The 25127-nt window shown below is 47.4% G+C and overlaps 1 protein-coding gene across 1 annotated transcript in view; it reads left to right on the top strand.

Moving 5' to 3' along the window:
* Positions 1–25127, top strand: part of cdk15 (cyclin-dependent kinase 15) — an 85543-nt gene that overhangs the window by 25237 nt on the left and 35179 nt on the right. The window contains exons 4-7 of the mRNA XM_070876103.1: positions 2816–2910; positions 3902–3981; positions 4740–4834; positions 7456–7518. Of these exons, the coding sequence (XP_070732204.1) occupies positions 2816–2910; positions 3902–3981; positions 4740–4834; positions 7456–7518 (333 nt within the window). The remainder of the gene's footprint in view (positions 1–2815; positions 2911–3901; positions 3982–4739; positions 4835–7455; positions 7519–25127) is intronic.

Here is a 25127-nt window from a genome sequence, read left to right as displayed (position 1 = left end):
CATATCCCTTGATTCCCCTAGATCTATCTATCTCTGTCTTGAATATATTGAACAACTCAGCATCCACAACTCTTTGCGATAGAGAATTCCAAAGATTCAAAACTCTCTGAGTGAAGAAATTTCTCCTCATCTCAATCTTTAATGGCTGACCCCTTATCCTGAGACTATGCCCCCAAGCTCTAGACTCTCCAGAGAGGGGAAACAACCTCTCAGCATCTACCCCATAAATTCCCTTCAGTTTCAATGAGATCACCTCTCATTCTTCTAAAATCCAGAGAGTATAGGCCCAATCTACTAAATCTCTTTTCATAGGACAACCCTCTCACCCCAGGAATCAATCTAGTGAACCTTCGTTGCACCCTTCCTCAGATAAGGAGACCAAAACTGCACGGTACGCCAGTTGTGGTCTCATCAAAACCCTGTAGAATTGTAATAAGACTTCCTTACTCTTGTACTTCAACCCCCTTGCAATAAGAGCCGACATGCCATTTGCCTTCCTAATTGATTGTTGTACCTGCATGCTAACACTCTGTGGGGCCAAAATTTGCACTCTGCCCCAAACGGAAGGCACCTTTCAAAATGAATGCTTATTCTCTGCTCCAATCCTTGGGGATGGAGAATAGAAGGATTTTGCCCTCTTTTTGTTAGAGTTGCGGTCGGGGCGGCGTTTCGGGCGGCTGCGTGGCTGAAGGCGGGCGGTGTCATAACGACATCCCTCCCCTTCAGTTAAAGGGGAGGGCCGCTGCGAGCTCTGCAGCCACTTTAGTGGCGCCTGCTGGGCCACCAGGGAAGGTTTTGGCCAGGCCAGCGGTCCGGCACCCAAGAGGGGGTGCCGGGCTGTCTTTTGGCGGCCCAGCTGAACCCGTAGCCGCCATTGTCGGGACGACTTCGGAGTCGGCCGACAATTAAAATAAAATGGCGGCCGCAGTAGTGCACCCTCCCCTTTAAGGGTGGACACGCCGCCCAGCTACTGGCAGCCTCCCACCAGGAAAAGCTGTCGGGGACACCGACCGGGAGCCGCTCTGCACCCGCGGCGCAATTTCCCTCGCGGGGCGGTAAGGGGTCGGCTCGTGCCCGACGGGGCGGCAACACGGGCGGGGCGGAAACCCGTTTCCGCCACTCCTGGCCTGGGGGCAATTTCTGATGGGTTGGCCCATCCGCCTGTCCCTGGTCGGAAAGGCCTTACTGCCCCCTTACCGTGGTAATGGATCTTAAGGAGGGGGGCATTTTCGACCCCCATGTTTCCTATACGAGGACACCTAAATCTCTCTCAACACCAATATTTAATAGTTTCTCACCATTTAAAACATACTCTGTTTTTCTATTCTTCCTACCAAAGTGAATAACCTCACATTTCCCCACATTATACCCCATCTGCCACCTATTGCCCACTCACTTAACCTGTCTATATCCCCTTGCAGACTCTTTGTGTCCCCCTCACCCCTTACTTTCTCAATTAGCTTTGTATCATCAGCAAATTTGGATACATTGCACTTGGTCCTTGCATCTAAGTCATTAATATAGATTGTAAATAGCTGAGGTGCCAGCACTGATCCCTGCGGCACCCACTAGCTACAGCCTGTCAATCTGAAAATGATCCGTTCATCCCTACTTTCTGTTTTCTGTCCATTAACCAATCCTCTATCCATGCTAATATATTACCCCCAACCCATTGAAGCCTTATTTGGCATATCTTATCAAGCAAAATTAAAGTCAATGGAGATCAGAGAGAAAACTCTCCACTAACTGGGGTCAGACATAGCACAAAGGAAGATGGTTGTGGTTATTGGAAACCAATCATCTCAGCCCCAGGACATCGCTACTGGAGTTCCTAAGGGCAGTGTCCTTGGCTCAACCATCTTCAGCTGCTTCATCAATCCTTCCTTCCATCATAAGGTCAGAAGTGGGGATGTTCGCTGATGATTGCATAGTGTTCAGTTCCATTCGCAACTCCTCAGATAATGAAGCAGTCCATGCCCGCATGCAGCAAGACCTGGACGAAATTCAGGCTTGGGCTGATAAGTGACAAGTAACATTCACGCCACACAAGTACTAGGCAATGACTATCTCCAACAAGTGAGAGTCTAACCACCGCCCCTTGACATTCAACTGTACTACCATCCCCAAATTCTCCCACCATCAACATCCTGGGGGTCACCATTAACCAGAAACTTAACTGGACCAGCCACATAAATACTGTGGCTAAAAGCGATCAGAGGCTGGCTATACTATGGTGAGTGACTCACCTCCTGACTCCCCAAAGCCTTTCCACCATCTACAAGGCATAAGTCAGGAGTGTGATGGAATACTCTCCACTTGCCTGGATGAGTGCAGCTCTAACAACACTCGAGAAGCTCGAAACCATCCAGGATGAATCACCTCGCTTGATTGGCACCCCATCCACCACCTTCAGCATTCACTCCCTCCACCACCAGCGTACCGTGGCTGCAGTGTGTACCATTTACATGATGCACTGCAGGAACTCGCCAAGGCTTCTACGACAGCAGCCTCCACACCCATCACCTCCAAGTTACACACCATCCTGACTTGGAAATATATCGTCAGGAAATATATCGTCATTCCTTCATCGTCGCTGGGTCAAAATTCTGGAACTCCCACCTTAAGAGCACTGTGGGAGCTCCTTCACCACAAGAAGATGCTCACTACCACCTTCTCAAGGGCAATTTGAGATGGGCAAAAAATGCTGGCTGTGCCAGCGACGTCCACATCCCATAAATGAATAAAAAAAGAAAGGTGCTGTAGAAACGCAAGTGTTTCTTTAAAGGATATTGTAATATTAGTTTCTTTTTTTCAGCAAAGTGGTCTACGATTTGGGACTGCTGCCTCCTACCTAAATCTGGAGAAACTGGGGGAAGGATCCTACTCCACAGTGTACAAGGGGATAAGCAGGTTAGTTGTAAAGTTTTTACCCTCCTTGGCCCCCAGTAAGGGATGATCCTCCAGCACTGTAACTCTTTGAGATCCATTGTCCAATTATCACGTATTATCCAATATGGTGTCCATCAAACTCAAGAAACTATTATCTCTAATTTCCCAGATGTGGAAAAGGGGTGGAGCAGGCTGCGGGGAGGGGTGTGGTGGGCTCATGGGAAGGGAGGGGATGTGTTGAGGTCGGGGCCAGGAAGGCGATGTGATGGGGTCAAGGGGCAGGGAAGGGGTGTGATGGGAACAGGTGGCAGGAAGGGGCTGTGATGAGGTCAGGGGGCAGGGAGGGTGTGTGATGGGTTCGGGGGGAAGGGAGGGGGTGTGATGGAGTCACGGCAGGGAGGGGTTGTGATGGGAACAGGTGGCAGGAAGGGTGTGTGATGGGGTCAGGTGACCCTCACTTCTAGCTCCCAGAAATCTAATTTTGTTCCTCATTAAATCTCCTCTTAGCTTTCTCGCCACCAGTGGAAACAGTTGCAGTATCTACAGTCTCCCTCATAACTATAGTTTCCCATCCTAGCATCAAGCTGGTGAATATGTGTTGTTCTCTCTCTATGGTGTTAATGTCCTTTCTATAATTGGGCACCAAAAACAGCCCTAAAATGCCCTTTTTTATTGAACTTAAGCTGACCTCTTTGATGGGTTTATCTCCCTGCACTTGCACTTTTAGGGAATTATATATTTGAACCTCAGTGGTCTCTGTTCAGCCACACACTTCAGTGTCTCTTCATTCAGTGTTCACTCACGTTACGTTTTCCCATCCGAAAATATATTACCTCTCAGCTCTCCATATGAAATTGGATTTTCCCATTCCACTAATCAACCTGTCTTTTTGAGATCTATCCCACATTCCTCCTCACTCTTGAATGTTCCGGCATATTTCAGAGAGATGGGATCAGAGGCTGTATAATTGTAACTATTAATATCACTGATGTTAACCATCCTCTCTGCACAGGATAAATGGCAATCTTGTTGCCTTGAAGGTGATTAAGATGCAGGAAGAAGAAGGCGTTCCTTTTACAGCAATCCGCGAGGGTGGGTACAGAGTGCGGGTGCGTTATATATACCGTAAATCACTCCAGTGGGGGTGGAACAGAGTGAGAGTGTGTTATATATACTGTAAATCACTCCAGTGGGGGTGGAACAGAGTGAGGGTGTGTTATATATACTGTAAATCACTCCAGTGGGGGTGGAACAGAGTGAGAGTGTGTTATATATACTGTAAATCACTCCAGTGGGGGTGGAACAGAGTGAGAGTGTGTTATATATACTGTAAATCACTCCAGTGGGGGTGAGAGTGTGTTATATATACTGTAAATCACTCCAGTGGGGGTGGAACAGAGTGAGAGTGCGTTATATATACTGTAAATCACTCCAGTGAGGGTAGAACAGAGTGAGAGTGCGTTATATATACTGTAAATCATTCCAGTGGGGGTGGAACAGAGTGAGGGTGCGTTATATATACTGTAAATCACTCCAGTGGGGGTGGAACAGAGTGAGGGTGTGTTATATATACTGTAAATCACTCCAGTGGGGGTGAGAGTGTGTTATATATACTGTAAATCACTCCAGTGGGGGTGGAACAGAGTGAGAGTGTGTTATATATACTGTAAATCACTCCAGTGGGGGTGGAACAGAGTGAGGGTGCGTTATATTTACTGTAAATCGGTATGGTAAGAACGTGGGTCAGTGTGAGTGCTGCGTGAAAGCAGGAGGAATTTACTGTTCTAAATTGCCCTTTTTCTATTGCTGAAAATTTTCCGTCTCCGGATGTTTTCTTCTGTTGTTTCCAGCATCCCTGCTGAAGGGTTTGAAGCACAGCAATATAGTGCTTCTGCATGACATCATCCACACGCAGGAGACCCTGACCTTCGTCTTTGAATATGTGGTGAGTGATCACCGCCCAGGCTCAAGGGAGTGAATCGTGTGTGTAACCAAATAGAGCCATCGTGCGGAAATTAAACACCAGCACTCTGTATTCAGAAGCACAGGTGAAAGGCCAAAAGACTCATAATGCCACTAAGGTTGGATATAGTAGGAAGTGTAACTCAGTCATTAGTGAGTAAGTGACGCCACGATTGATATTTCAAATCCTACAGTTTATACATAGACTGAGAGGGAGTGAGGAATTTCCCAATTTTGATGTCCTAAGTTAATAACAAGGTGTATTTATATAACGCCTTTAACATACCAAAATGTCCTGAGGTGTTTCACAGGAACATTATTAGACACAATTTGACACCGAACATTGGGCTCAATTTTCCCCAATTATCTGCAGCGTTTTTTTGGCCTGCACCGTTTTTTTTGGTGTAAATTAAAATCTCCAAGTTTATCCAAACTGTGTTAACATTATTCACTTAGGTAGGATTTTTTTAGGCTACGATTTTTTTTTTAACCTCATTGGAGGCGTAACCTGCCACCTGTGCCAATTCTGGCCACTGAAGCAAGTTTGGCCAGCTCCGATTTACTCCATTTTTTTTTAGGCTGGCGTATGTAACCACTCTGGAAAAACCTTCTGGGCAGTTAACAAAATCGGCGCAGGTAAGAGAATCAGTACAGCAGATGCAGTTCCACGGCCCGGACAGCAGCAGCAGAGTTGGGGGGGTGGGGGGGAGAGGGGAGAAGGGGAGTAGGCCTTTCGGACAGGAGCAGAGCCGGCATTGGGAGGGGGGAGGCCCTTCGGCCAGGGTTAGGAGTGGCACCGGGAGTGGGGCAGCAGGGGGGATCAACTTTTGGAATAAACACGTTAATAATTTAATGCTGGAATGCTGCAAGGTGCTTGTGCAGGTTGCTGTGAGCTGGCCAGATTGTGTTGTATGTTTCACTTTCCAGCCTCAGCCTGCAGTGTGTCCCTCGTTACCCTGGCAACATGATCTTTTTGGAGTTGATCTTAGGCTCCGCCCCCAAAGTTAAGGGACAGGCTAAGCAGCGCCAAAATGAACAATTCAAATGGGGAAAGTTGGATAAATTTTTTTGGCATAGTTGGGCCCCAAGAAAACAGGCATAACTCTTCAAGTACGCCAAAAAAACGGCTTTGGGGAAAATTGAGCCCCATATAAGGAGATAATAGAGCAGGTAATCAAAAGCTTGGTCAAAGAGGTAGGTTTTAAGGAGGAGTGAGAGGTAGAGAGGTGGAGAGCTTTATGGAAAGGATTCCAAAACTTAGGGCCCAGGCAGCTGAAGGCATGGCCACCAATGGTAGAGTGATTAAAATTGGGGTTGCACAAAAAGCCAGAATTGGAGGAACGGAGTTCTCGGAGACACTGTGATGTCTTGATTTCCACACAGGCAGAAGGAGGATGGGAGCATAGGACCAGCAGAAGGCCATTCAGCCGCTTGAGCCTGTTCTGCAATTCAGTCAGATCATGACTGATCTGAACTTCAACCTCTTTTAATACTGGTCTGCGAATGGCACACAGGTTGCTGACTCTGATGTAGTGACACACATGCACAGTGGTATTGTGCTGATAGACCTATCGTATAACAACAGTGTGCTTTCAGGTACAGGTATCACATGAAGTACATGGGGGAAGTTTACAACGTGGAGGGAGCAAAAGAGTTTGGGAGGGGGAAATAGAAACCATGGTCAAAGAGATAGATTAGTGTGTCACGGGGCTGGGTATAGTAGCTGATGGACTGGCCTAGGATGATGGAGAGAAGATGAGTGTACTGCATCTCGGATCAAGGTGAAGAACAAGTAGACATATTTACATACACTTGTTTGAAGAGGTTTGTGACTAAGGAAGTTGCTTGGTATTTTGAGCGGGAGTGGTTGGATCGGGGACAGGGATGTTTTTTTTTGTCTGAAGTGAGGAGGTTCAAAGGTTCAGCCTGTGGAGATTTTCCAGATAGGGTTGAAGTTGTGCAGATATTTGCAGATGAGGATAAAGATCTTGAAATCGATTCAGTGAGGAGCAGGAGACCGTTGGGACAGGAGTGCTGGTTGTGTGGGACTAGTTCCGGATTAGTTGTAGTTTGCCTCGGGTGGGAGAGGGCAGTCTAGCAATGAGAGTTTCAGAGAAATCAATTCTGGAAGCATTGACACAACAAGATGGGGTAAGATAGGGGCAATATCTTGGGGTGCACAAGAAAGGGGTTTGGTGATGGGGCATATGTGGGGTTTAAAGCACAAATATGGGGTACAATACAACACTGAGATTGTGCTGGTTGTATCAGAGTAGGCAACCATTGCTGGTGAGATCTTTAAAAATTGGCTTCACACAGGCTGATAGTTTGAGCAGACAGAGGGGATTTTGAAATTAATAAGAACATTGCCTGCAGATAGGGAAAGGTTGAAAATGTCGGCAAGCAACTGAACAAAGAAGGGGAAGTATATTTGTGATACACAATTAAATAGCGTCACACTAGTGTTTTGCAGTGTGATTTAAGGATTTGATCAGTACTGTTTGCATTCAATGGCAGTTACACAAGCCTCTCTGTTCTGGCTGAGTCTGGTCTTTTTCTGGTTCTTTATGGTTCCTTATACACTTTATCTCTTTCTCCCTTCAGCAAACGGATCTCGCACAGTACATGACCCAGCACCCAGGAGGGCTGCACACACACAATGTCAAGGTAAGATGGGTTTAGGGGGTCCAAACCTTAATTTCAATGCTCCTGTTACCAAGTCTAATGCAGTGAGCTTTGTGGGATATGATCCACCAATCAACAACTGAGTAAGAGCTGACCCAGTAATACGTGTGTGACTGGTGGGATGGAGTAACCAGCAATATCTTCCTTAATCTGCCACCTCACTTTTCTTTCTGTTGGTTTTATTCACCGTACAATTTTCATTGGTCCTTCCCTGAACGTGCTGACACAAACTAGATTGAAGCTCCATTGGTGCTGGTCACTCTCTGGTTCCATTGGTGCTGGTCACTCTGGTTCCAATGGAGCAGGTCACTCTCTGGTTCCATTGGTGCTGGTCACTCTCTGCTTCCATTGGTGCTGGTCACTCTCTGGTTCCATTGGTGCAGGTCACTCTCTGGTTCCATTGGTGCTGGTCACTCTCTGCTTCCATTGGTGCTGGTCACTCTGGTTCCAATGGTGCTGGTCACTCTCTGGTTCCAATGGTGCTGGTCACTCTCTGGTTTATTGGTGATGGTCACTTTCATTCAATTGGTGCTGGTCACTTTTGGGTTTATTGGTGCTGGACACTACCTGGTTTATTGGTGATGGTCATTCTCTGATTTATTGTTCTTGGTCACTCTCTGGTTTATTGGTGCTGGTTTCTCTCTCTCTCTCTCATTTCAGTGGTGCTTGATGTAGTGTACCAAATGAATACACCACTCGAAGTCTGTTGAAAGTCAAGGAATCGTTTATTCCCTATACCTGCAGGGGAGAGCGACCTAGCTGAGTCCTTACCCAAGCTAATCCACACTTGCTCTCCTCGAACATAAAATTGTTGCTTTAATTATACAGCTACATTGACCTATTTCGATCAGAGACACACCTGCTCGGCCCAAACACAAGATTCATGACAATTAACATTGCATCTAAAAACATCGTGTTGACAAGTTTGCTTGAATTGTGTGGTTTGTACATCTCAACCACAATGTCTATGACCATTACAGAGAAGTGTACATTCTTGCAGCTGGACATCCATGCGATTTCTTGGAACTGTTTACGTGATGTTCATTATTACAGCCTATAATGAACTGCTGTTGCTAGGCAGTTGGGTTTGCTGCTGACCTACTTTGCAATTGCCAGGGTCTTACTACAGTGGGATTCTAAAATCCTACTTCAGTCCCTCATTTTGGCCCTTGGCTAATCCGCCCAAGGAGACATCTACTACCTACTATCTTTCCTGCCTTGTACATCCCGTTCTCCTTGTGTAGTGGCACTACAGGATAGGGGAGGTCCAGTGCCTTTTAAGCTCTAAATAACACCTGCTCCTTAACTATTGCTTGAGCTTTCTTTTTATTTCTTTGCTTTGAACAAGCGGCGCATGTCATCACCAACCAGCCTAATGCCAAAACGACCTGTAAAGCCACCAATATATGTGAAATAATGCGAATCCAAGGGTGGATGTTTACATTTAAGCCCCAATTCCAGGCTTGTTTGTACCACGGGATCTTATGGAGTTCAGTTTCGATCTCCTTGTCTAGCTCTTGTAATTCTTGTTTTAGGAGGTGATACCATTTAAAGGATTCCTAAGGTTCTTTAGATCCTCTGAAAGATGCGGGATGGGCGCTGCGAGGGGTTCCTCATGTAGCCCCAGGTCCGCTCTTATCTCGTCTATTATATTCTGGGTGACCGGTTTTCGTGCGTGAATGTACGTTATCCATGCACGCCCGATTGTCACGAGTAGGCTGGGTGCAAAGCAGAAGTTGGGGTTAGTGATGTTACATGTCAATCCGCCATAGTCGCACGTCTGTTGAGTTGTTACTACGCAATACTCTGTGCCCTTTTCCCGGTAAGCAGAGTGGGTTGGTTCAGATTCCACTGGACTTATTTCCAGCACACATCCGATAGTCTGATTGAACCCGCATCCATCCTTACTACCTTGTCCCACCGGGTGTGGATAAATCGTTAGGCTCCATTCCCTGCAGTACCCAGTCAATGAGACCCCTCTCATGATTCCATTTCTTTTGATCACGTAATGATCCATTGAGTAGTACCTCAGGTAGTCCCTTTCCCTGATCAATCCTATATTTTCTACCTCGTACTGCGGATATGGATTCGCGTTTCCGGTCATTATCGGGATCGTAAGCACCATCCCTACTAATGAGGTGTGGGAGTCAACGCACCCACCCGTCACAGGGTAGACCCTTGTCATGCCCTTTAATATACAGCCATTCAGTGATCCTGGGTGCTGTGCCAACTACATTAGATGGGTGCTGTTGATCCAGTCGGGGACCCTGCCTGCCTGCATCTGGTCCAGGTTATGTCAGACTTGTCCTATCATCCATCCCCCATATGCATGACAAATGTCCCGTTTCACCCCATCAGTGGTGTTCTTGTATTCTCGGTCAATTAAATGGTTAATAGTGGCAGCATCCCCCTCGAGTATCGTAAGTCCCTGTAATAAAATCTTGGAGGTCTGCTGTCCCAAGTCTACTCCTGTCCTGGCGTCACCAATGTACATTTGGAGCAAAATCCGCATGATCTCCTTAAGACTTTCTGAGCTAGCTTTCACGGATTGGATATCCAGGGCATTTACAAGGGATGCGCCAGTATTTACGCTAGTCAGTACGTCATTGACTAATCCTCGATTGTGGAGGCGGAACCCTGTGTGTCCTCGGTATTGAGAGGCCTCTAAGGCGTCCCTAGCTTACCTGAGCACTATATCTAGCATTCTGGTATATAGGGCCCTTCCCTTGGAATTGCATTTCTCTGGTAAGTTCAGGTCAGTTAAATTCACTATTACCGGGAGTATCTCGTGGTGTACATTATCATACAACTGGATCCCCTCTGCTTGCAAGGCCACTCCGCTCGGAAGTCCATTGGTATGGATTGGGCACTCCAATGGAGATGGGGAGGGCACAGCTGTTGTGGGGGCTGGTGTTGTTGGCGCTGGGGTTGGCCAATAGTCAGACCACTCTACCTGGATTATTGGGGATAGACATGTCTCATCATTTTGCACACAAACGTATTGTGTAGGCTCAAACCTTTGCTTGGGCCTAAGTCGCGAGGCTGGTATTGGACCAAATTTGGGATGACTTCCTGGTCAAATATCCAACAATCTCTCTCAATGTCTGATGTGTGACAGCTTCTATATTGATATCCCTGTGGTACCCTCCTTTGTAAAGCACTGCATATAGTTAGAATGTGGCCATATGTTTCTACAGGCATCTAATACCGTGTCATCCCTGGTAGATACTCAAACTTAATCTGTGCGCATCTCTGATCGGTCCAGAAATTCATCCATATTCTATTGATACCACATTCAATGCACAAGGTCCTATTGTACCCTATTGTGACACCCAATATTACACCCGCGAAATGTTTGGCCTAATCCTAGGGGGGTCTCTGCGCCCTCTCGTTGGAATATGCCAGTCAGATAGATTCCATCTCCCACGAGGACCTGTTGGTAATTCGAGTCACCCTGATCCTCTAGATCGGTCGGTCCCGACGGCAAACCACTGCCTGAAAGGCCTGCCTGAAGCACTTTCACACAGGTAGGAACATGGTTTATTTAATCTTTTCTTTGCTTATAAATATTTATTCAGATTGGATTTATTTGTATAATATTTGTATAAGTATAACTAAGGATTTATTGGAGAATTTAATGACTTCCCTTCCCCCCCCACCTCGTTCCCGACGCCTAATTTGTAACCTGATTTTTTAATGTGTAGACAAGGTTTTTTCAAGCCTACAAAAATCTTCACTTGCTCCATTCTAAGTTAGTTTGGAGTACGTTTTCACTGTGGAAACTTTCAAATCAGGCGCCAGTGGCCGGACACGCCCCCTTTTGAAAAAAAAAATCTGTTCAAAAGTGAAACTGTTCTACCTGACTCGAACTGCAGAAAACTTAAATGTGGAGAATTCCGATTTCTAAGATACTCCGATTTCTAAGATACTCCGTTCTCCACCAGTTGCTCCTAAAAATCAGGAGCAAATCATGTGGAAACTTGGGGCCAATGTTTCCATTGTCCGACGCCCTTAATATCTACACGCGCGCATGTGTCGCCGCTTATGAGTACCTCATATGGGCCGGACCACCGCGGGGCAAATCCCGTTCGGCCCAGTAAATCTTTTACCATTACCTTTTCTCCTAACTGTGGCATGTCTGCTGGTGATTCTAAATCCCCATCCTGGTCCCTACCTGTCTGCTGTTCCCTGACTTCCTGTCTCATGTCTTTTAACTGTTTGCTCAGTTCCATTACATATCTTCGAATGTGGTTCCTTAATGGACCCAGGTCCACTACCACTGTAATTACTCCCTCAGGTAGCCTCATGGCCCTACCTGTCATCAGTTCGTATGGGGTTAGACCCGTTGTACACTTCTGAGTTGCTCTCATTAATATGGTAGGTAACAGTCCAGGCCAGGCCTGTCCAGTCTCTTGGATGGCCTTGGCCAGGGCTGTCTTTATAGTGCGGTTCATCCATTCCACTATCCCCGAACTCTGGGGGTGGTAAGGGATGTGAAATTTCTGTTTGATGTCTAATGTGGTGCACAATAACTTTACTACTTGGCCCGTTAATGGGTTCCTTGATCAGAGTCGATTTGAGTGGGTATTCCCCAGCGGGGAATTACCTCTTCTGCGAGTATTCTTGCTACAGTTGTCGCTGTACAGTTTCGGGTAGCAAATGCTTCCACCCACCGTGTGAACAAATCTATTATCACTGGACAGTTTTTCTTCCTCGAGAGTTTGGCAGGGGCCCTGTAAAATTAACTTGTATATTCTCTCACGGTCCCTGTGGGCGTGGCTGATGGGCCATTTTTATTTTTATGGCCTTTCCCGGGTTATGTTGGGCACATGTAATGCATTGCTGACAGTACTCAGCAATGTTGCATCCCATTCCTGGCCACCACCAATCTCGGGAGGTACTCGTTATCGCTAGGCGTGATTAATGCCATGGTGCAATTCCATGAGCATCTTCTTTATACAGGAGGGGGCTTATACCTTTCCGTCCTTTCTCCACTCAGCGTCCGGGCCTGGCACTCCTCCCATTCTCTCCCATTCTGCTTTCTCCCTATTGCTCATGTCTGCGTGTAATTTTAATATATTTATGTCTTCCTCTGTGGTAATACTGCAGACTGATTCTATTTCTACTTCTGCAGATGTGGCGGCCTCGCAGACGGCGTTATCCACGGCTTTATTTCCTCACTGAATCTCGTCCGCCAGTCGGTGTGCTTTCACCTTAATCACCGCCGCTTTGGCGAGTTTACTAGCAGCAACTAACAGCCGTTTTATTCGGCCATCATGTTTGATAGCCTCGCCACCTGAGGTGATGAATCCTCATCTCCCCCAGGTGACCATATCGTCATGTACCACCCCAAAGGCATATCTACTATCTGTATATATGTTTACTGTTTTCCCTTCTGCTAACAACAGGGCCTCGGTCAGCACGGTCAATTCTGCCATCTGAGCCGAGAGGCCTCTGTCCAATGCTCCTTGTATCACTATCGATAGATGTTGGTCTACTACTGCCCATCCCGTATGGGGCTGGCCATCTACATACCGTCGAGATCCATCTACATATAATGTGAGATCTGGATTCTCGAGGGTTACCTCGCTCAAGTTTCCCGGGGAATCCTCCCATTCTTGTGCATTGCACTCGTGAGGTTCTCCCCTGGACAGGATTCCTTCCGCTGGGTTCTCTGACTATTCTTGGGGCAAGATTTTCCATTATTTTTACGTGCATACCGCCCACTTAATGTCCATTTTAACGCTGAAATGAGGTGTAACGCCCATATATCGCCCATTTCGGCACAAAATGGAAACTGCCGCCCATTTCTCGGACACTTATTGTCATGTGTTACTTTGCCATGTATGTAACGCCGAGAAAAAATAATACCGCCCACCCATGTTAAGTCCTGACTCTAATGTACTGACTTACACGAGGCACATGCTGAAGTCAAGGTCACTCAGGACCTGCACCTTTAATTCCAGCTCTCCAGTGCTGCACTTTCCTGAGACCTCCCTTTATATACCACAGTGGGACAGGTATGGAGTGTCTCCTGCAAGTGCATCCCTGGTGGTAAGGTATGCTTATTGTTACAGGTCATATCCAGTTACAGTCATGTATAGCATGGTAAGATACAGTTATATACAGTAATGTGAGATACATGACATCACCCTTCCCCAAGGTCTTATTGCCTTTATAGATTCAGTCTCTCAGGTGGTCTGCGCTCTCACGTGGAGCGTCTTAGTTGTGGTTCAGTTGTTTGCCTTGGTGCCTGTGTTTCGTTTGGTGTGATAGCTGGTATCTCGCCTGGGCTGTCTGTTTCATTTGGTGTGATTGCTGGTATCTCGCCTGGGCTGTCTGTTGAGAATGCCCTTTCCTCAGATTGTTCCACCTGTCTGTCTACCAGATGTGGTGTGAGTTCCACATTGTAGTCTGCCTCTGGTTCTTCAGTGATATCAGTGAATCTACTTTTTACTTGGCCTACATGCCTCCGGCAGGGTTGGCCATTGTCCATCTGTACCACCAGTAGCATGTTTCCTTCCTTGCCTGTTACTGTCCCTGCAAGCCATTTGGGACCCCTGCCATAGTTTAGCACAAACACTTTGTCCCCTATCTCATTCCACCTCCCCCTTGAATTTCGGTCATGGTACTCAGTTAGCTTTTGACGCTTAGCCTCAACAATTTCATGCATGTCTGGGAGGATTAACGAGAGCCTGGTCTTTAAGGTTCGTTTCATCAATAGTTGCGCGGGGGGAACCCCAGTCAACGAATGCGGACAAGATCTGTATGCCAGCAGCAGTCGCGACAGGCGGCTCTGCAGCGTGGGACCTTGGATTCTGAGCATGCCTTGTTTAATGATCTGCACTGCTCACTCCGCCTGGCCATTTGAGGCCGGCTTGAAAGGTGCCGTCTTAATGTGATTTATACTGTGGTCAACTAAAAAATCGTGAAATTCTGCACTGGTGAAGCACGGACCATTATCACTGACCAATATGTCAGGAATGCCGTGCGTTGCAAACGTGGTTCTAAGGCTCTCCACAGTGGTGGAGGTGGTGCTCGAGTTTAAAATGGTGCACTCGATCCATTTTGAAAATGCATCAACGACTATGAGGAACATTTTGCCCATGAATGGGCCCGCATAGTCTACATGCACCCGCGACCACAGTTTGGTGGACCAGGGCCAGGGGCTTAGGGGGGCCTCCCTGGGGGCATTACTGAGTTGGGCACAAATGGTGCACCGACGGGTGCAGAGCTCCAAGTCCACGTCAATGCCAGGCCACCAGACATGAGATCTGGCTATGGCCTTCATAAGGACGATCCCCGGGTGCTCGCGATGGAGCTCCCGGACAAACGCCTCCCTGTCTTGTAAGGGCATAACTACTCGGCTGTCCCACATCAGGCAGTCTGCCTGCAGTGAGAGTCCATGTATGCGCCTATGGAAGGGTTTGACCTCCTCGGGGCAGGCATCGCAAGCCTCTGCCCAGTCACCGGTTAAAACGCATCTTTTAACTAGAGATAACGTGGGGTCGCTGGTCATCCAGGCTCTGATTTGGCGAGCCGTCATGGTCGAACCTGTGGATTCAAAGGCATTGATTGCCATGACCATCTCACAGTCCTGTTCGTCGGACCCTTCCGTGGTCGCCAGGGGTAGCCTGCTAAGCACGTCGGCACAGTTGTCTGTGCCTGGTCTGTGCCTTATCGTGTAGTCGTAAGACGCCAGCATGAGTGCCCACCGCTGAATGCGCGCCGAGGCGTTGGCATTGATTGCCTTGCACTCGGATAATAGGGACGTGAGGGGTTTGTGGTCGGTTTCTAATGCAAACTTGGCCCCGAAAAGTTATTGATGCATCTTTTTGACACCATACACGCACACGAGTGCCTCCTTCTCAACCATACCGTACCCGCACTCCGCCCGCGAAAGTGACCTGGAGCCATAAGCAACGGGCTGCAATTTATCCGCATCATTGATGTGCTGTAAAACGCACCCGACCCTGTACGCTGACGCATCACACGTAAGGACTAACTTTTTACCTGGGTCACAAAAGGCTAAAACACTGTTGGAACATAGAAGGTTGCATGCCTTATTGAAGGCGTGTTCTTGGGCGTCCCCCCAAAACCAATCGCACCCCTTTCTGAGTAGCACATGGAGAAGCTCCAGCAGCGTGCTCAAGTTCTGCATAAAGTTCCCAAAGTAATTGAGTAGCCCGAGAAAGGCGCGCAGTTCCGAGACATTCCGGGGTCTGGGTGCCAGGCGAATTGCTTCTGTTTTGGACTCTGTTGGGCGGATTCCATCAGCAGCAATCCTTCTGCCCAAAAATTCAACCTTGGGTGCGAAAAACAGACACTTGGATTTCTTAACTCTTAGGCCTAATCGATCCAATCGACTTAGTACTGCCTCAAGATTGCGGAGATGAGAGTCTGTGTCCCTGCCCGTGATGAGTAGGTCATCTTGAAACACAACCGTCCCCGGGATGGACTTGAGCAGACTTTCCATGTTGCGCTGGAATATAGCAGCTGCCGACCTGATGCCGAATGGGCATCGATTGTACACAAAAAGGCCTCAATGTGTGTTGATGGTGGTGAGTAGCTTAGACTCTTCGGTCAGTTCTTGCATCATATACGCAGATGTGAGGTCAAGTTTCGAGAAAAGTTTTCCTCCAGCCAACGTGGCAAATAGATCCTCCGCTCTGGGCAGCGGGTATTGGTCCTGTAGGGAGACTCTGTTTATGGTAGACTTGTAATCCCCACAGATTCGCACGGATCCATCAGGCTTCATGACGGGGACAATGGGGCTTTCCCAGTCGCTGAATTCCACGGGAGAAATTATGCCTTCCCGCAGAAGCCGGTCCAGTTCGTTTTCAATCTTTTCTCTCATCACATAAGGCACAGCTCTAGCCTTGTGATGTACTGGTCTGGCATTCTGTGTGATGTAGATTCTAACTTTAGCCCCTTTGAAGGTGCCCACACCTGGCTAAAAGAGATGTTCAAAACGGCTTAGAACTGTTGAGCAGGAGGTCCGTTCCTCTGACGACGTGGCGTGAACATCATCCCATTTCCAATTAAGTTCTGCTAGCCAGCTTCTCCCCAACAGGGCTGGGAGATCCCCGGGGACAATCCACAGGGAAAGTCGGTTCACCATTCCTTTGTCTGTGACCGAAAGCATGGCGCTGCCAAGGACTGGGACGATTTCTTTAGTATAGGTCCTTAGTTTGGTGTCGACCTTTGTGAGTTTTGGTCTGTTGCTTTTGTGCGGCCACAGCTGTTCAAATTGTTGAACGCTCCTGAGGGATTGACTGGCCCCCGTGTCCAGTTCCATGTTGACGGGTATCCCATTGAGTAGAACCCTCATCATAATTGGAGGCGTCTTGGTGTAAGAACAGTGGACATTGATCGTGTTAACCCGCTGTACCTCGGTGTCCCGTGCACTGTTCCAACCGTCTTCTAGTCTGCTTTCCAACCCTTCCGATTCGTATACCAGCCGAGCTGCTGTTTTTCTGCACATGCGAGCCAGGTGCCCTGTGTAGTTGCAGTTTCTGCAAACGGCATGCTGAAATCGAAACACCCTGGTTGAGTGCCTACCCCCACATCTCCAACACACACCGTTTCCATTGATTCCGAAGGATGAGCTGCGTCTGGCTGATCTCCCTTGAGCTTCTCTCAATCTGTTGTTGATTGCTCGCATTGTGGGTTGATGAGGTGTGATCGGCCGTTCATGTGGCCCTTGATTTTGATGGCTTCTGGCGCCACTGTCTGCTGTTGAAGGCCTGCTCTCCTGCCTTTGTCTGTGTGTGGGGGTAGCGGTTTGTTTCACAATGTGAACCCCTTGATCCGATGCCTCATTGGTTGTCGTACCCGAAGTATAGATCAGTCTCGTTTCTTCTTCGCCTGCCAAGAACGTCTGTGCAACCAGTGCTGCTGCCTCTAGAGTCAAGTTCTTAGTCTCTATAAGCTTTCGGAATATGCCTGCGTGGCCTATTCCTTCAATAAAAAAGTCCCTCAGTACTTCTCTCCTTAGTTCATCGGGGAACTCACATGAACAAGCCAGCCTCCGAAGTTCCGCCACGAAGTCGGGTATGCTTTGGTCCACACAGCGTCTGTAGTTGTAGAACCTGTGTCTGGCCATGTGTAGGCTGCTCGCTGGCTTCAGGTGGCCTCTCACCAGTGTGCTCAACTCCTCAAACGACTTGCTTGCTTGTTTCTCGGGTGCCAGCAGGTCTTTCATTAAAGCGTATGTTTTCGAACCACAGCTGGTCAAGAGATGGGCTCTTCTCTTGTCTGCCTTATCGTCGCCCAGCCAGTCTTTGGTCACAAAGCTTTGCTGGAGCCTTTCTATAAAGTCATCCCAATTGTCTCCAGCATTGTATTTCTCATCTGAGCTGTTGGTAGCCATTCTGTGGATTCTGTGATCCCGTAACTCGTCGCCACTGTTAAGTCCTGACTCTAATGTACTGATTTACACGAGACACATGTTGAAGTCAAGGTCACTCAGGACCTGCACCTTTAATTCCAGCTCTCCAGTGCTGCACTTGCCTGAGACCTCCCTTTATATACCTCAGTGGGACAGGTATGGAGTGTCTCCTGCAAGTGCACCCTTGGTGGTAAGGTATGCTTATTGTTACAGGTCATATCCAGTTACAGTCATGTATAGCATGGTAAGATACAGTTATATACAGTAATGTGAGATACATGACAGCCCACTTTTTTGGGGCGGAATCATCAGAATGGACGAACTCAATGCCATAATATCGCCCAGCATTACTTTCGGCACGTAATTAACGGCGAGATTCAATAATACCGACCACCCACTTTTTTTGTCGCAAAGATCACATTTGCCGAAACTAATGCCCGGTATATCGCCCAGCTTCAACTTTCAGCATCTCGCCCACAATCTCACTCGCCGAAATAACCGCTGTGAAAAAGTTGAACTGATCCGAACTAATCACAGCTGTGTGGACGCCATTTTGTAAATCGCCGATCGCTTCATTGAAAAGGCTGCTTCAACTTCGGGGGAGTTTGGATGTACTCTGGAGTTCTGGATGTGACCATCTGAACATCATCCTATCATACTGTGGACGATTGGTTTTACTTTAGGTGTCTTAGTGGGGAAATATATTGCTTGTGAACAATCGGCGTTATACTTTTATTGGAATGGGGCCAGCCATTTCTCAGTCTGCATTGATTACAACGCAGATGCCGCAGCGTGCAAATGGCACAATGACTAATCCACAGCATTATGTGCCCAATCTAAGACATGCCAAACTAATGAGGAGGACCAGACCATACATCCCCCCGCACTTACAGGGAGAAATGGCCTTACCTTGTCTTATCCGAGAACACCTGCCTTCGGAAACTGCGCTTCCACAAAGCGGTTATCAGTGAGATATACCAGCTCATCAGGACAGATCTGCAGCCTGCCAGCATCTCAAGGACATCATTGTCCATCGAGGTCAAGGTCACCGCGGCACTGTCTTTCTACGCGTCGGGTTCTTTTCAGGCCTCTGCGGTCGACATTTGCGCTATGTCTCAGTATGCCACACATTGCTGCATTAGACAGGTCACTGAAGCCCTGTACATGCGTAGGATGGACTTTATCAGCTTCCCTATGACCACGGAGGCTCAGACTGACAAGGCTCGAGCATTCTACCGAATTTCTAATTTCTCCAAGGTGCAGGGAGCAATACCGTGTACTCATCGCCATGCGGGCACCTTCTCAGGACGCAGAGTTTTTTCGCAACTGAAAAGGATTTCACTCCCTGAAGGTCCAACTAGTTGTCGACCACAACCAGACCATAATGGCAGTGAATGCCAAATTTCCAGGCAGCTTCGATGAGGCTCACATCCTGCATGAGAGCGCTGTATCTGACATGTTTGCCAGTCAGCCACAAGGTCAATGCTGGATGCTTGGTGACAAATGATATGGTCTAGCCATCTGGCTGATGACCCCCCTGCGTAACACCCACACCGAGGCGGAGAAGCGATACAACGAGACCCACAGAGCCATATGCAATTTGGTCCAGAAAACCATTTGTGTGCTTAAGCAGCGCTTTAGATATCTGGAGCACTCAGGAGGGGAGCTACAATACAACCCTGAGCAAGTAGCTCAATTCATGGTCATGTGCTCCATGCTGCACAACCTGGCTATCAGGGAGGGACAAGAATTGCCAGAAGGGACTGATGGTCCACCTCAGGAGGGAGAGGAAGAGGAGGACGAGGGGCTGAACGCTGACCTAGGGCGAGACAATCAGGCTGACTATGCAACCATGCCCACACCCCCCTCCAGACCACAGGAAAGGGCCCGTGGTGGCTACATAGCTGCAAGACTCTTACTTCAGCAGCATAAATGAGCAATTTGCCTGAAAGAAAGTTGCTGTTACTGACAAAGCCGACACACTGCAGCTCAGACATTAATGGTGGGCATCACCTTAGTGCAAGTTAAAGTTTAAGTTGATTCAAGTTAAGTTTAATTATACCCTTTCATGTTAAGGAATTACCAGTGTGTAACGGTCCAGCTACCTGAGACAATGCACAACAAGGTTATGTTAAATAAAAAATATTTAATACGACCATTGGTTTGAAATCATAAATATCACGGGCAAAAACACCCCACCCCCACCCCACTTTTTAGAACATTGACATCAATTAAATGGTCAACATATCCAGCAACACAGAACACAAATGCAAACCAACAGGGTGGCCCCCTCCCCCCAAACCTTACAACAAATTGCATACACCCAGATGGAGATATAACACAGCCATCACCTGCGGACATGCACCTCACTTTCCTTCCCCCCCCCCCCCTTCTACCCCTTCCCCTCCTCACACCATGCCGCCTGGCCAAAGCGCTCCTCAGGCGGTGCCTCATTGGGGGGGATGAAGGCAGAGCTGGTGGTTGCACGGATATGGGAGCGGGGGGTACTGAGGTGGGAACATTCTCAGATCCAGAAGCAGGATCTTACTCCTGCCACTCATGTGTTATTGGCACTGGGGGTGCGGAGCCTAGGAGTGGAGTGCTGCGCTCCGGGACCACTGGCTATCGCCTCCAGGGTCTCCGTCATCCGCGGAATGTGCTCCGTCATAGAAACATAGAAACATAGAAAATAGGTGCAGGAGTAGGCCATTTGACCCTCGAGCCTGCACCGCTGTTCAATGAGTTCATGGCTGAACATGCGACTTTAGTACCCCATTCCTGCTTTCTCGAAAGTCATGGCAAGCAACTGTTTTCCGGGTACCAGATTGTCCCCAAATGCTGGAGTGGCCTGAGCAAGAAACCTCATCTGAGTGTCTATGCTCAGTCTGCCCACAGGAAGAAAAGATGGCAGCCTTCCCCACCCCACAGAGACAAGCTGTTTATATAGAGCTCAGCCCCTCAAAGTGCTGCCGCAGAAGTTGGGGCTGCGATCAGATAGAGGTAGCTCTATAAGGAAACCTTGGTACCACTTCCCTTTAGTGTTTCCTGTGTTCCTTTTCTCTCATCTTTTCTGAGCTTACTGTACATTTCTGGAAAACATGCAAAATCAGTATATAATGCATGTACTTTGGGGATTGGTCCCTGGGAAGAAACCACGAATTTCATGCAACTGGGAGTCAAAAAGGATTTGAACAGAGATCTGCCAGAGGGAATTAGGGGGGGCTCAACTAACCAAAACTAAACATAACAAATGGCACCGGGTCTAATAATACAGTAATGATGTTGAAACATCTCCAAAAACATTTACAAAATGCCTGCAAAATTAAATAGCATGATAAGTACATAAAGAAGTGTAAAACATTAATATATTATAGAATTCTTTAGCATAGAAAATCAACAGGTCCATCATACCATTGCTGGTTCTCTGAAGGAGCTAATCATTTAGTCCCACCCCATTCCCAATATACTTTCTTTTGTTTTAATACTTATCCATTTCCTTTTTGAAAGCTCTTATGGATTCTACCAGTGGAAAATGTTTTTCCTAATTGACCTCATAAATAGGCGTCATTGTTTTCAACATATCAATCAGATTTCCTCATAGTTTGTTCTATTCAAATGGAAGAGCTCCAAGTTTTTCTAGTCTCTCATTTTCATGAATCTCTCCTGCACTTTCTCCATGACCTTGAGTTCCTTCCTGCACAAAACTGGACAAAATATTCACACAGCTGCCTAACCAATGATTTGTATACACTTGGGATCACCAGTTTACTTTTGTACACTATACCTCTGTTTATAACATCTTTTCCTTTGGCTAGGAGTCCATTTATTGATTACCCCTCTGTCAAGTGCCTTGAGATGTGTTTCTACACAAAATATGTTATAGAAATACAAGCTGTTGTCAATTTATCACCTCATTTTTAAAGATTTGCACATCTAAAACCCAAAGTGTGTCTACTTCTTTTAGTGTACAATTCCTCTCTCTTTTTCCTCAGAAAATGTATCCCCTACCCTTCCCTCCACAATGCATTTCATCTGACCTCCATCTGGCAATGCCCTCCTGAAGTCATCAATAGACCTCTTCAATTAACTACAGTCTGTAATTTGATATTATGCCTCCTATACCAAAGAGTAGACAGACAGCAGGAATTCTCCATCATGTGTAACAGTCAGCATTGCTTCAGACGGTAGGATAAAAAGTACAGCTCAGTGTGAGACCCTAGAAATAATGGGATAGGGAGTGGGTGGGGGGAGCATCTGGTCAAGATGGCATAAAGCTCCAGAAGGGACAATGTCCTCTAGCATTCTCCTTCTCCCTGCACCACCGGATGACAGAGTATTCATTTGTACTCTTGCACATCCACAATTTTCTTCGCTCCACCATGGGCGGCTGTACCTTCAGCTGCCTGAAACCCAAGCTCCTGAATTCCCTCCCTAAACCCCTCTGTCTCTTCTTTAAGATGCTCCTTAAAACCTACCTCTTTGACCAAGCTTTTGATCACCTGCCCCAATATCTCATGTGATCAGTGTTAAATTTTGTCTGATAACGCTCTTGCAAAGCGTCTTAGGATGTTATACTACATTAAAGGCACTATATCAAAAGTTGTTGTAGAGGCTGAATGAAAGAAAAGTGAATTCAAAATCTAATAATTAGAGAGACTTTAATTTAAAAAATTAAGAATTAAAACAAACCATACGATTAAGCACATATATAAATCAGGTAGAATTTACATCAAACTTACACAGGGAAAGATTACTCATTTATCATTAAAGATTTAAAGCATCCTCCCCTGATGGCTGAGTTGGTAACAATAGTGTGTAAACTGAGCCATACAGACCAAAGGTCCAAGGTTCAATCCCAATCTGGGGCAAGTTGGCTACTCTCAGACAGGACAGAAGTAGGATACTACTGGCATCAGTGCCTCTGGGCTGAAGAAGGAAAAATAAGCTTCTCATCACTATCCAGTGAGCCATGTAAGAAAGCGCACATTTGGGCATTGGATGAGGACAACATTAGGCTTAGCTGCAATGTCTCCCACAGTTGAATGACCTGGTGTCACGCATTGTAGAATGCCCACTTGGGTAAGGTGGCGGGGGGGGTAATCTGTGCAGCAGGAGCCAACACTTAAAGGAAGAAGGGAAGGGAAAAAAATTTGTCAAAAGATATTAAATAACACGGGCCTGGGGTTGGGGGAAAAAATAAACCCATGTTAACAGAAGATTCTCAAGATTTCCTACGGCTGTGTACAGCATGTATCTGCTGCATCTCATGTGACACAGTTCACTCCTTGCAGGGGAAACCAGAGGATGTTAGCTTTCTTGTCATGGTGCCGGAGATGCTGGCCAGCTGTCGGGATATGCCCCCCCCCCCCTCCCAATGCCTGTAGGATCTGGTCACCTATGTCTACAGTCCTCCTGGACAACTCTACCATGTCGTCCCTCTCATCTGGCGCTCGTGGAGCAGACCTGCCACGTCCATGAAACCTCCGCTGGGTCAGCGCCGTCCTGGAGACACCTGGGGTGCCCTGTGGTGAGGTGCTTGGGGCCGGTACCTCTAGAGTGGAGGTGGGAATGGCCGGAGGAGCACTAGATGGCCTTCGGGTTGAATGCCTTCTGGAGCCTGGCAGTGCAGACTCCTCAAAGTCCGCGCTCTCATCCGTTGAGAACAGACCCAGCAGATTGACGGGTGAGAATCGGAGCTCCTCAGCACCAGATATAGGATCGTCCGGCGAGTCCGGCCCTCCGCCCCACTTTCTGGGCGAGGTGGTCTTACCTGGGGCCACGCTGCTGGCTGAGCTGCAAAACACAAATGAGGTTATTAGATGAGAAGGGGGTGCTAGGGTCACAAGGTGAGTCCAGCGCTACACACAGCATATGCACAACAAAAGCACCACCGCTATCACAGTCATCACAGACATCACATTTCATGACCATCAGCATATTCTGCATTGCAATGATTCTCATGAGGCCAGCATTATTTATAGGACGCTTTTAGAAACCATTTATTATATATTATTGTTCGGATATGAGTGGGTGTGGCTTCTATTGATTTTCATCATGCACTGATGTATACTTTACTCACGTGGCATCACTTCAGGGTCTGCAGCTGCCTGTGTGGCCGTCCGGGGGTCGCTGATGACTGGTGGCCCCCCACCCATTCGCCTCTGCTCGGCCTATTCCTCGATAGCTTCTTCTGTAAAAGATAACAAGACGACATGGCATGAGATCATTGCGTGATATCATTGCTAGGTACTGTCACAGAGACTGATACAACACATAACCAACAGAGGTAATCATGATTATTATGATAATTATCATTCTTTACCTAAAGATGTATACCGTGACCGCAGGTTTTGCGTACAACATTCCCGGTAAAAGTGAAAGACCTCACATCTGATTATAGTCACTCATGGCTCTTACAAATCAAATTATTTTAATATATAAGTACATGTATATCAATGTAATACTTACTCCTGTGGATCTGACAAGGTCGTTCCATCGCTTTCGGCATTGATTGTCCTCACGCTCCTCGTTGGTCGCCAACGAGACCATCTCTGCTATCTTGGCCCATATCTTCTGGTAGGCCTTTGGGGTGGGCTTCCCACGCCCTCCCTATGTCAAATCACCCCAGCGTGACTCGACCTCCTGCATGAGGGAGGCATTTGCCTCATCTGAGAACCTCCACGCTCTCTTTCGTCGTCTTAATTGTTCCTGTCCCAGCTCACTGCTCTCTCCAGCGTCAGTCTCCACAGCGTGCTGAGTTGCCTCCTCCACTCCCTCCATTATAGGCACCAAATTTGTGAAAATATCTGGCTGGTAACAGCTAACTTTTTTCGCACAATTTGCTATAAAGCTCGAGACTCTCCCTCCTACCTCCCAAAGCAGCCAAACAAGCACCCACACCTTACTCGCACACGCCTTCACTCCCTCTCTGCTCCCTCTCTCTGTCTCCTCTTATGCGCATATAATGATGACCCTTGACCTCCTGAATCGTGGGAAACGAGCGTTGCCATGCTGTTGCTAAGGACAGTGACACTTTATGGCAGAAGGTCAGAGAGATTTCACGCTAACGCCCATTTCAGATCGCTCGCGGTAATGCCCAATTTTTAAAATGGAGACAAGGGGCTTTGAAAATGGGCGACAATCCGGCAATATGAAAACCCATATTTACTGCCCATGCCGGAAATAATGCCCATTTTTGGGC

The sequence above is a fragment of the Pristiophorus japonicus genome, chromosome 3 (assembly GCF_044704955.1).
Source record: "Pristiophorus japonicus isolate sPriJap1 chromosome 3, sPriJap1.hap1, whole genome shotgun sequence".
In the NCBI taxonomy this organism is placed as follows: domain Eukaryota; kingdom Metazoa; phylum Chordata; class Chondrichthyes; family Pristiophoridae; genus Pristiophorus; species Pristiophorus japonicus.
The sequence above is the reverse complement of the archived record's forward strand: the minus strand, read 5'-3'. Positions and strand labels throughout refer to the sequence as shown.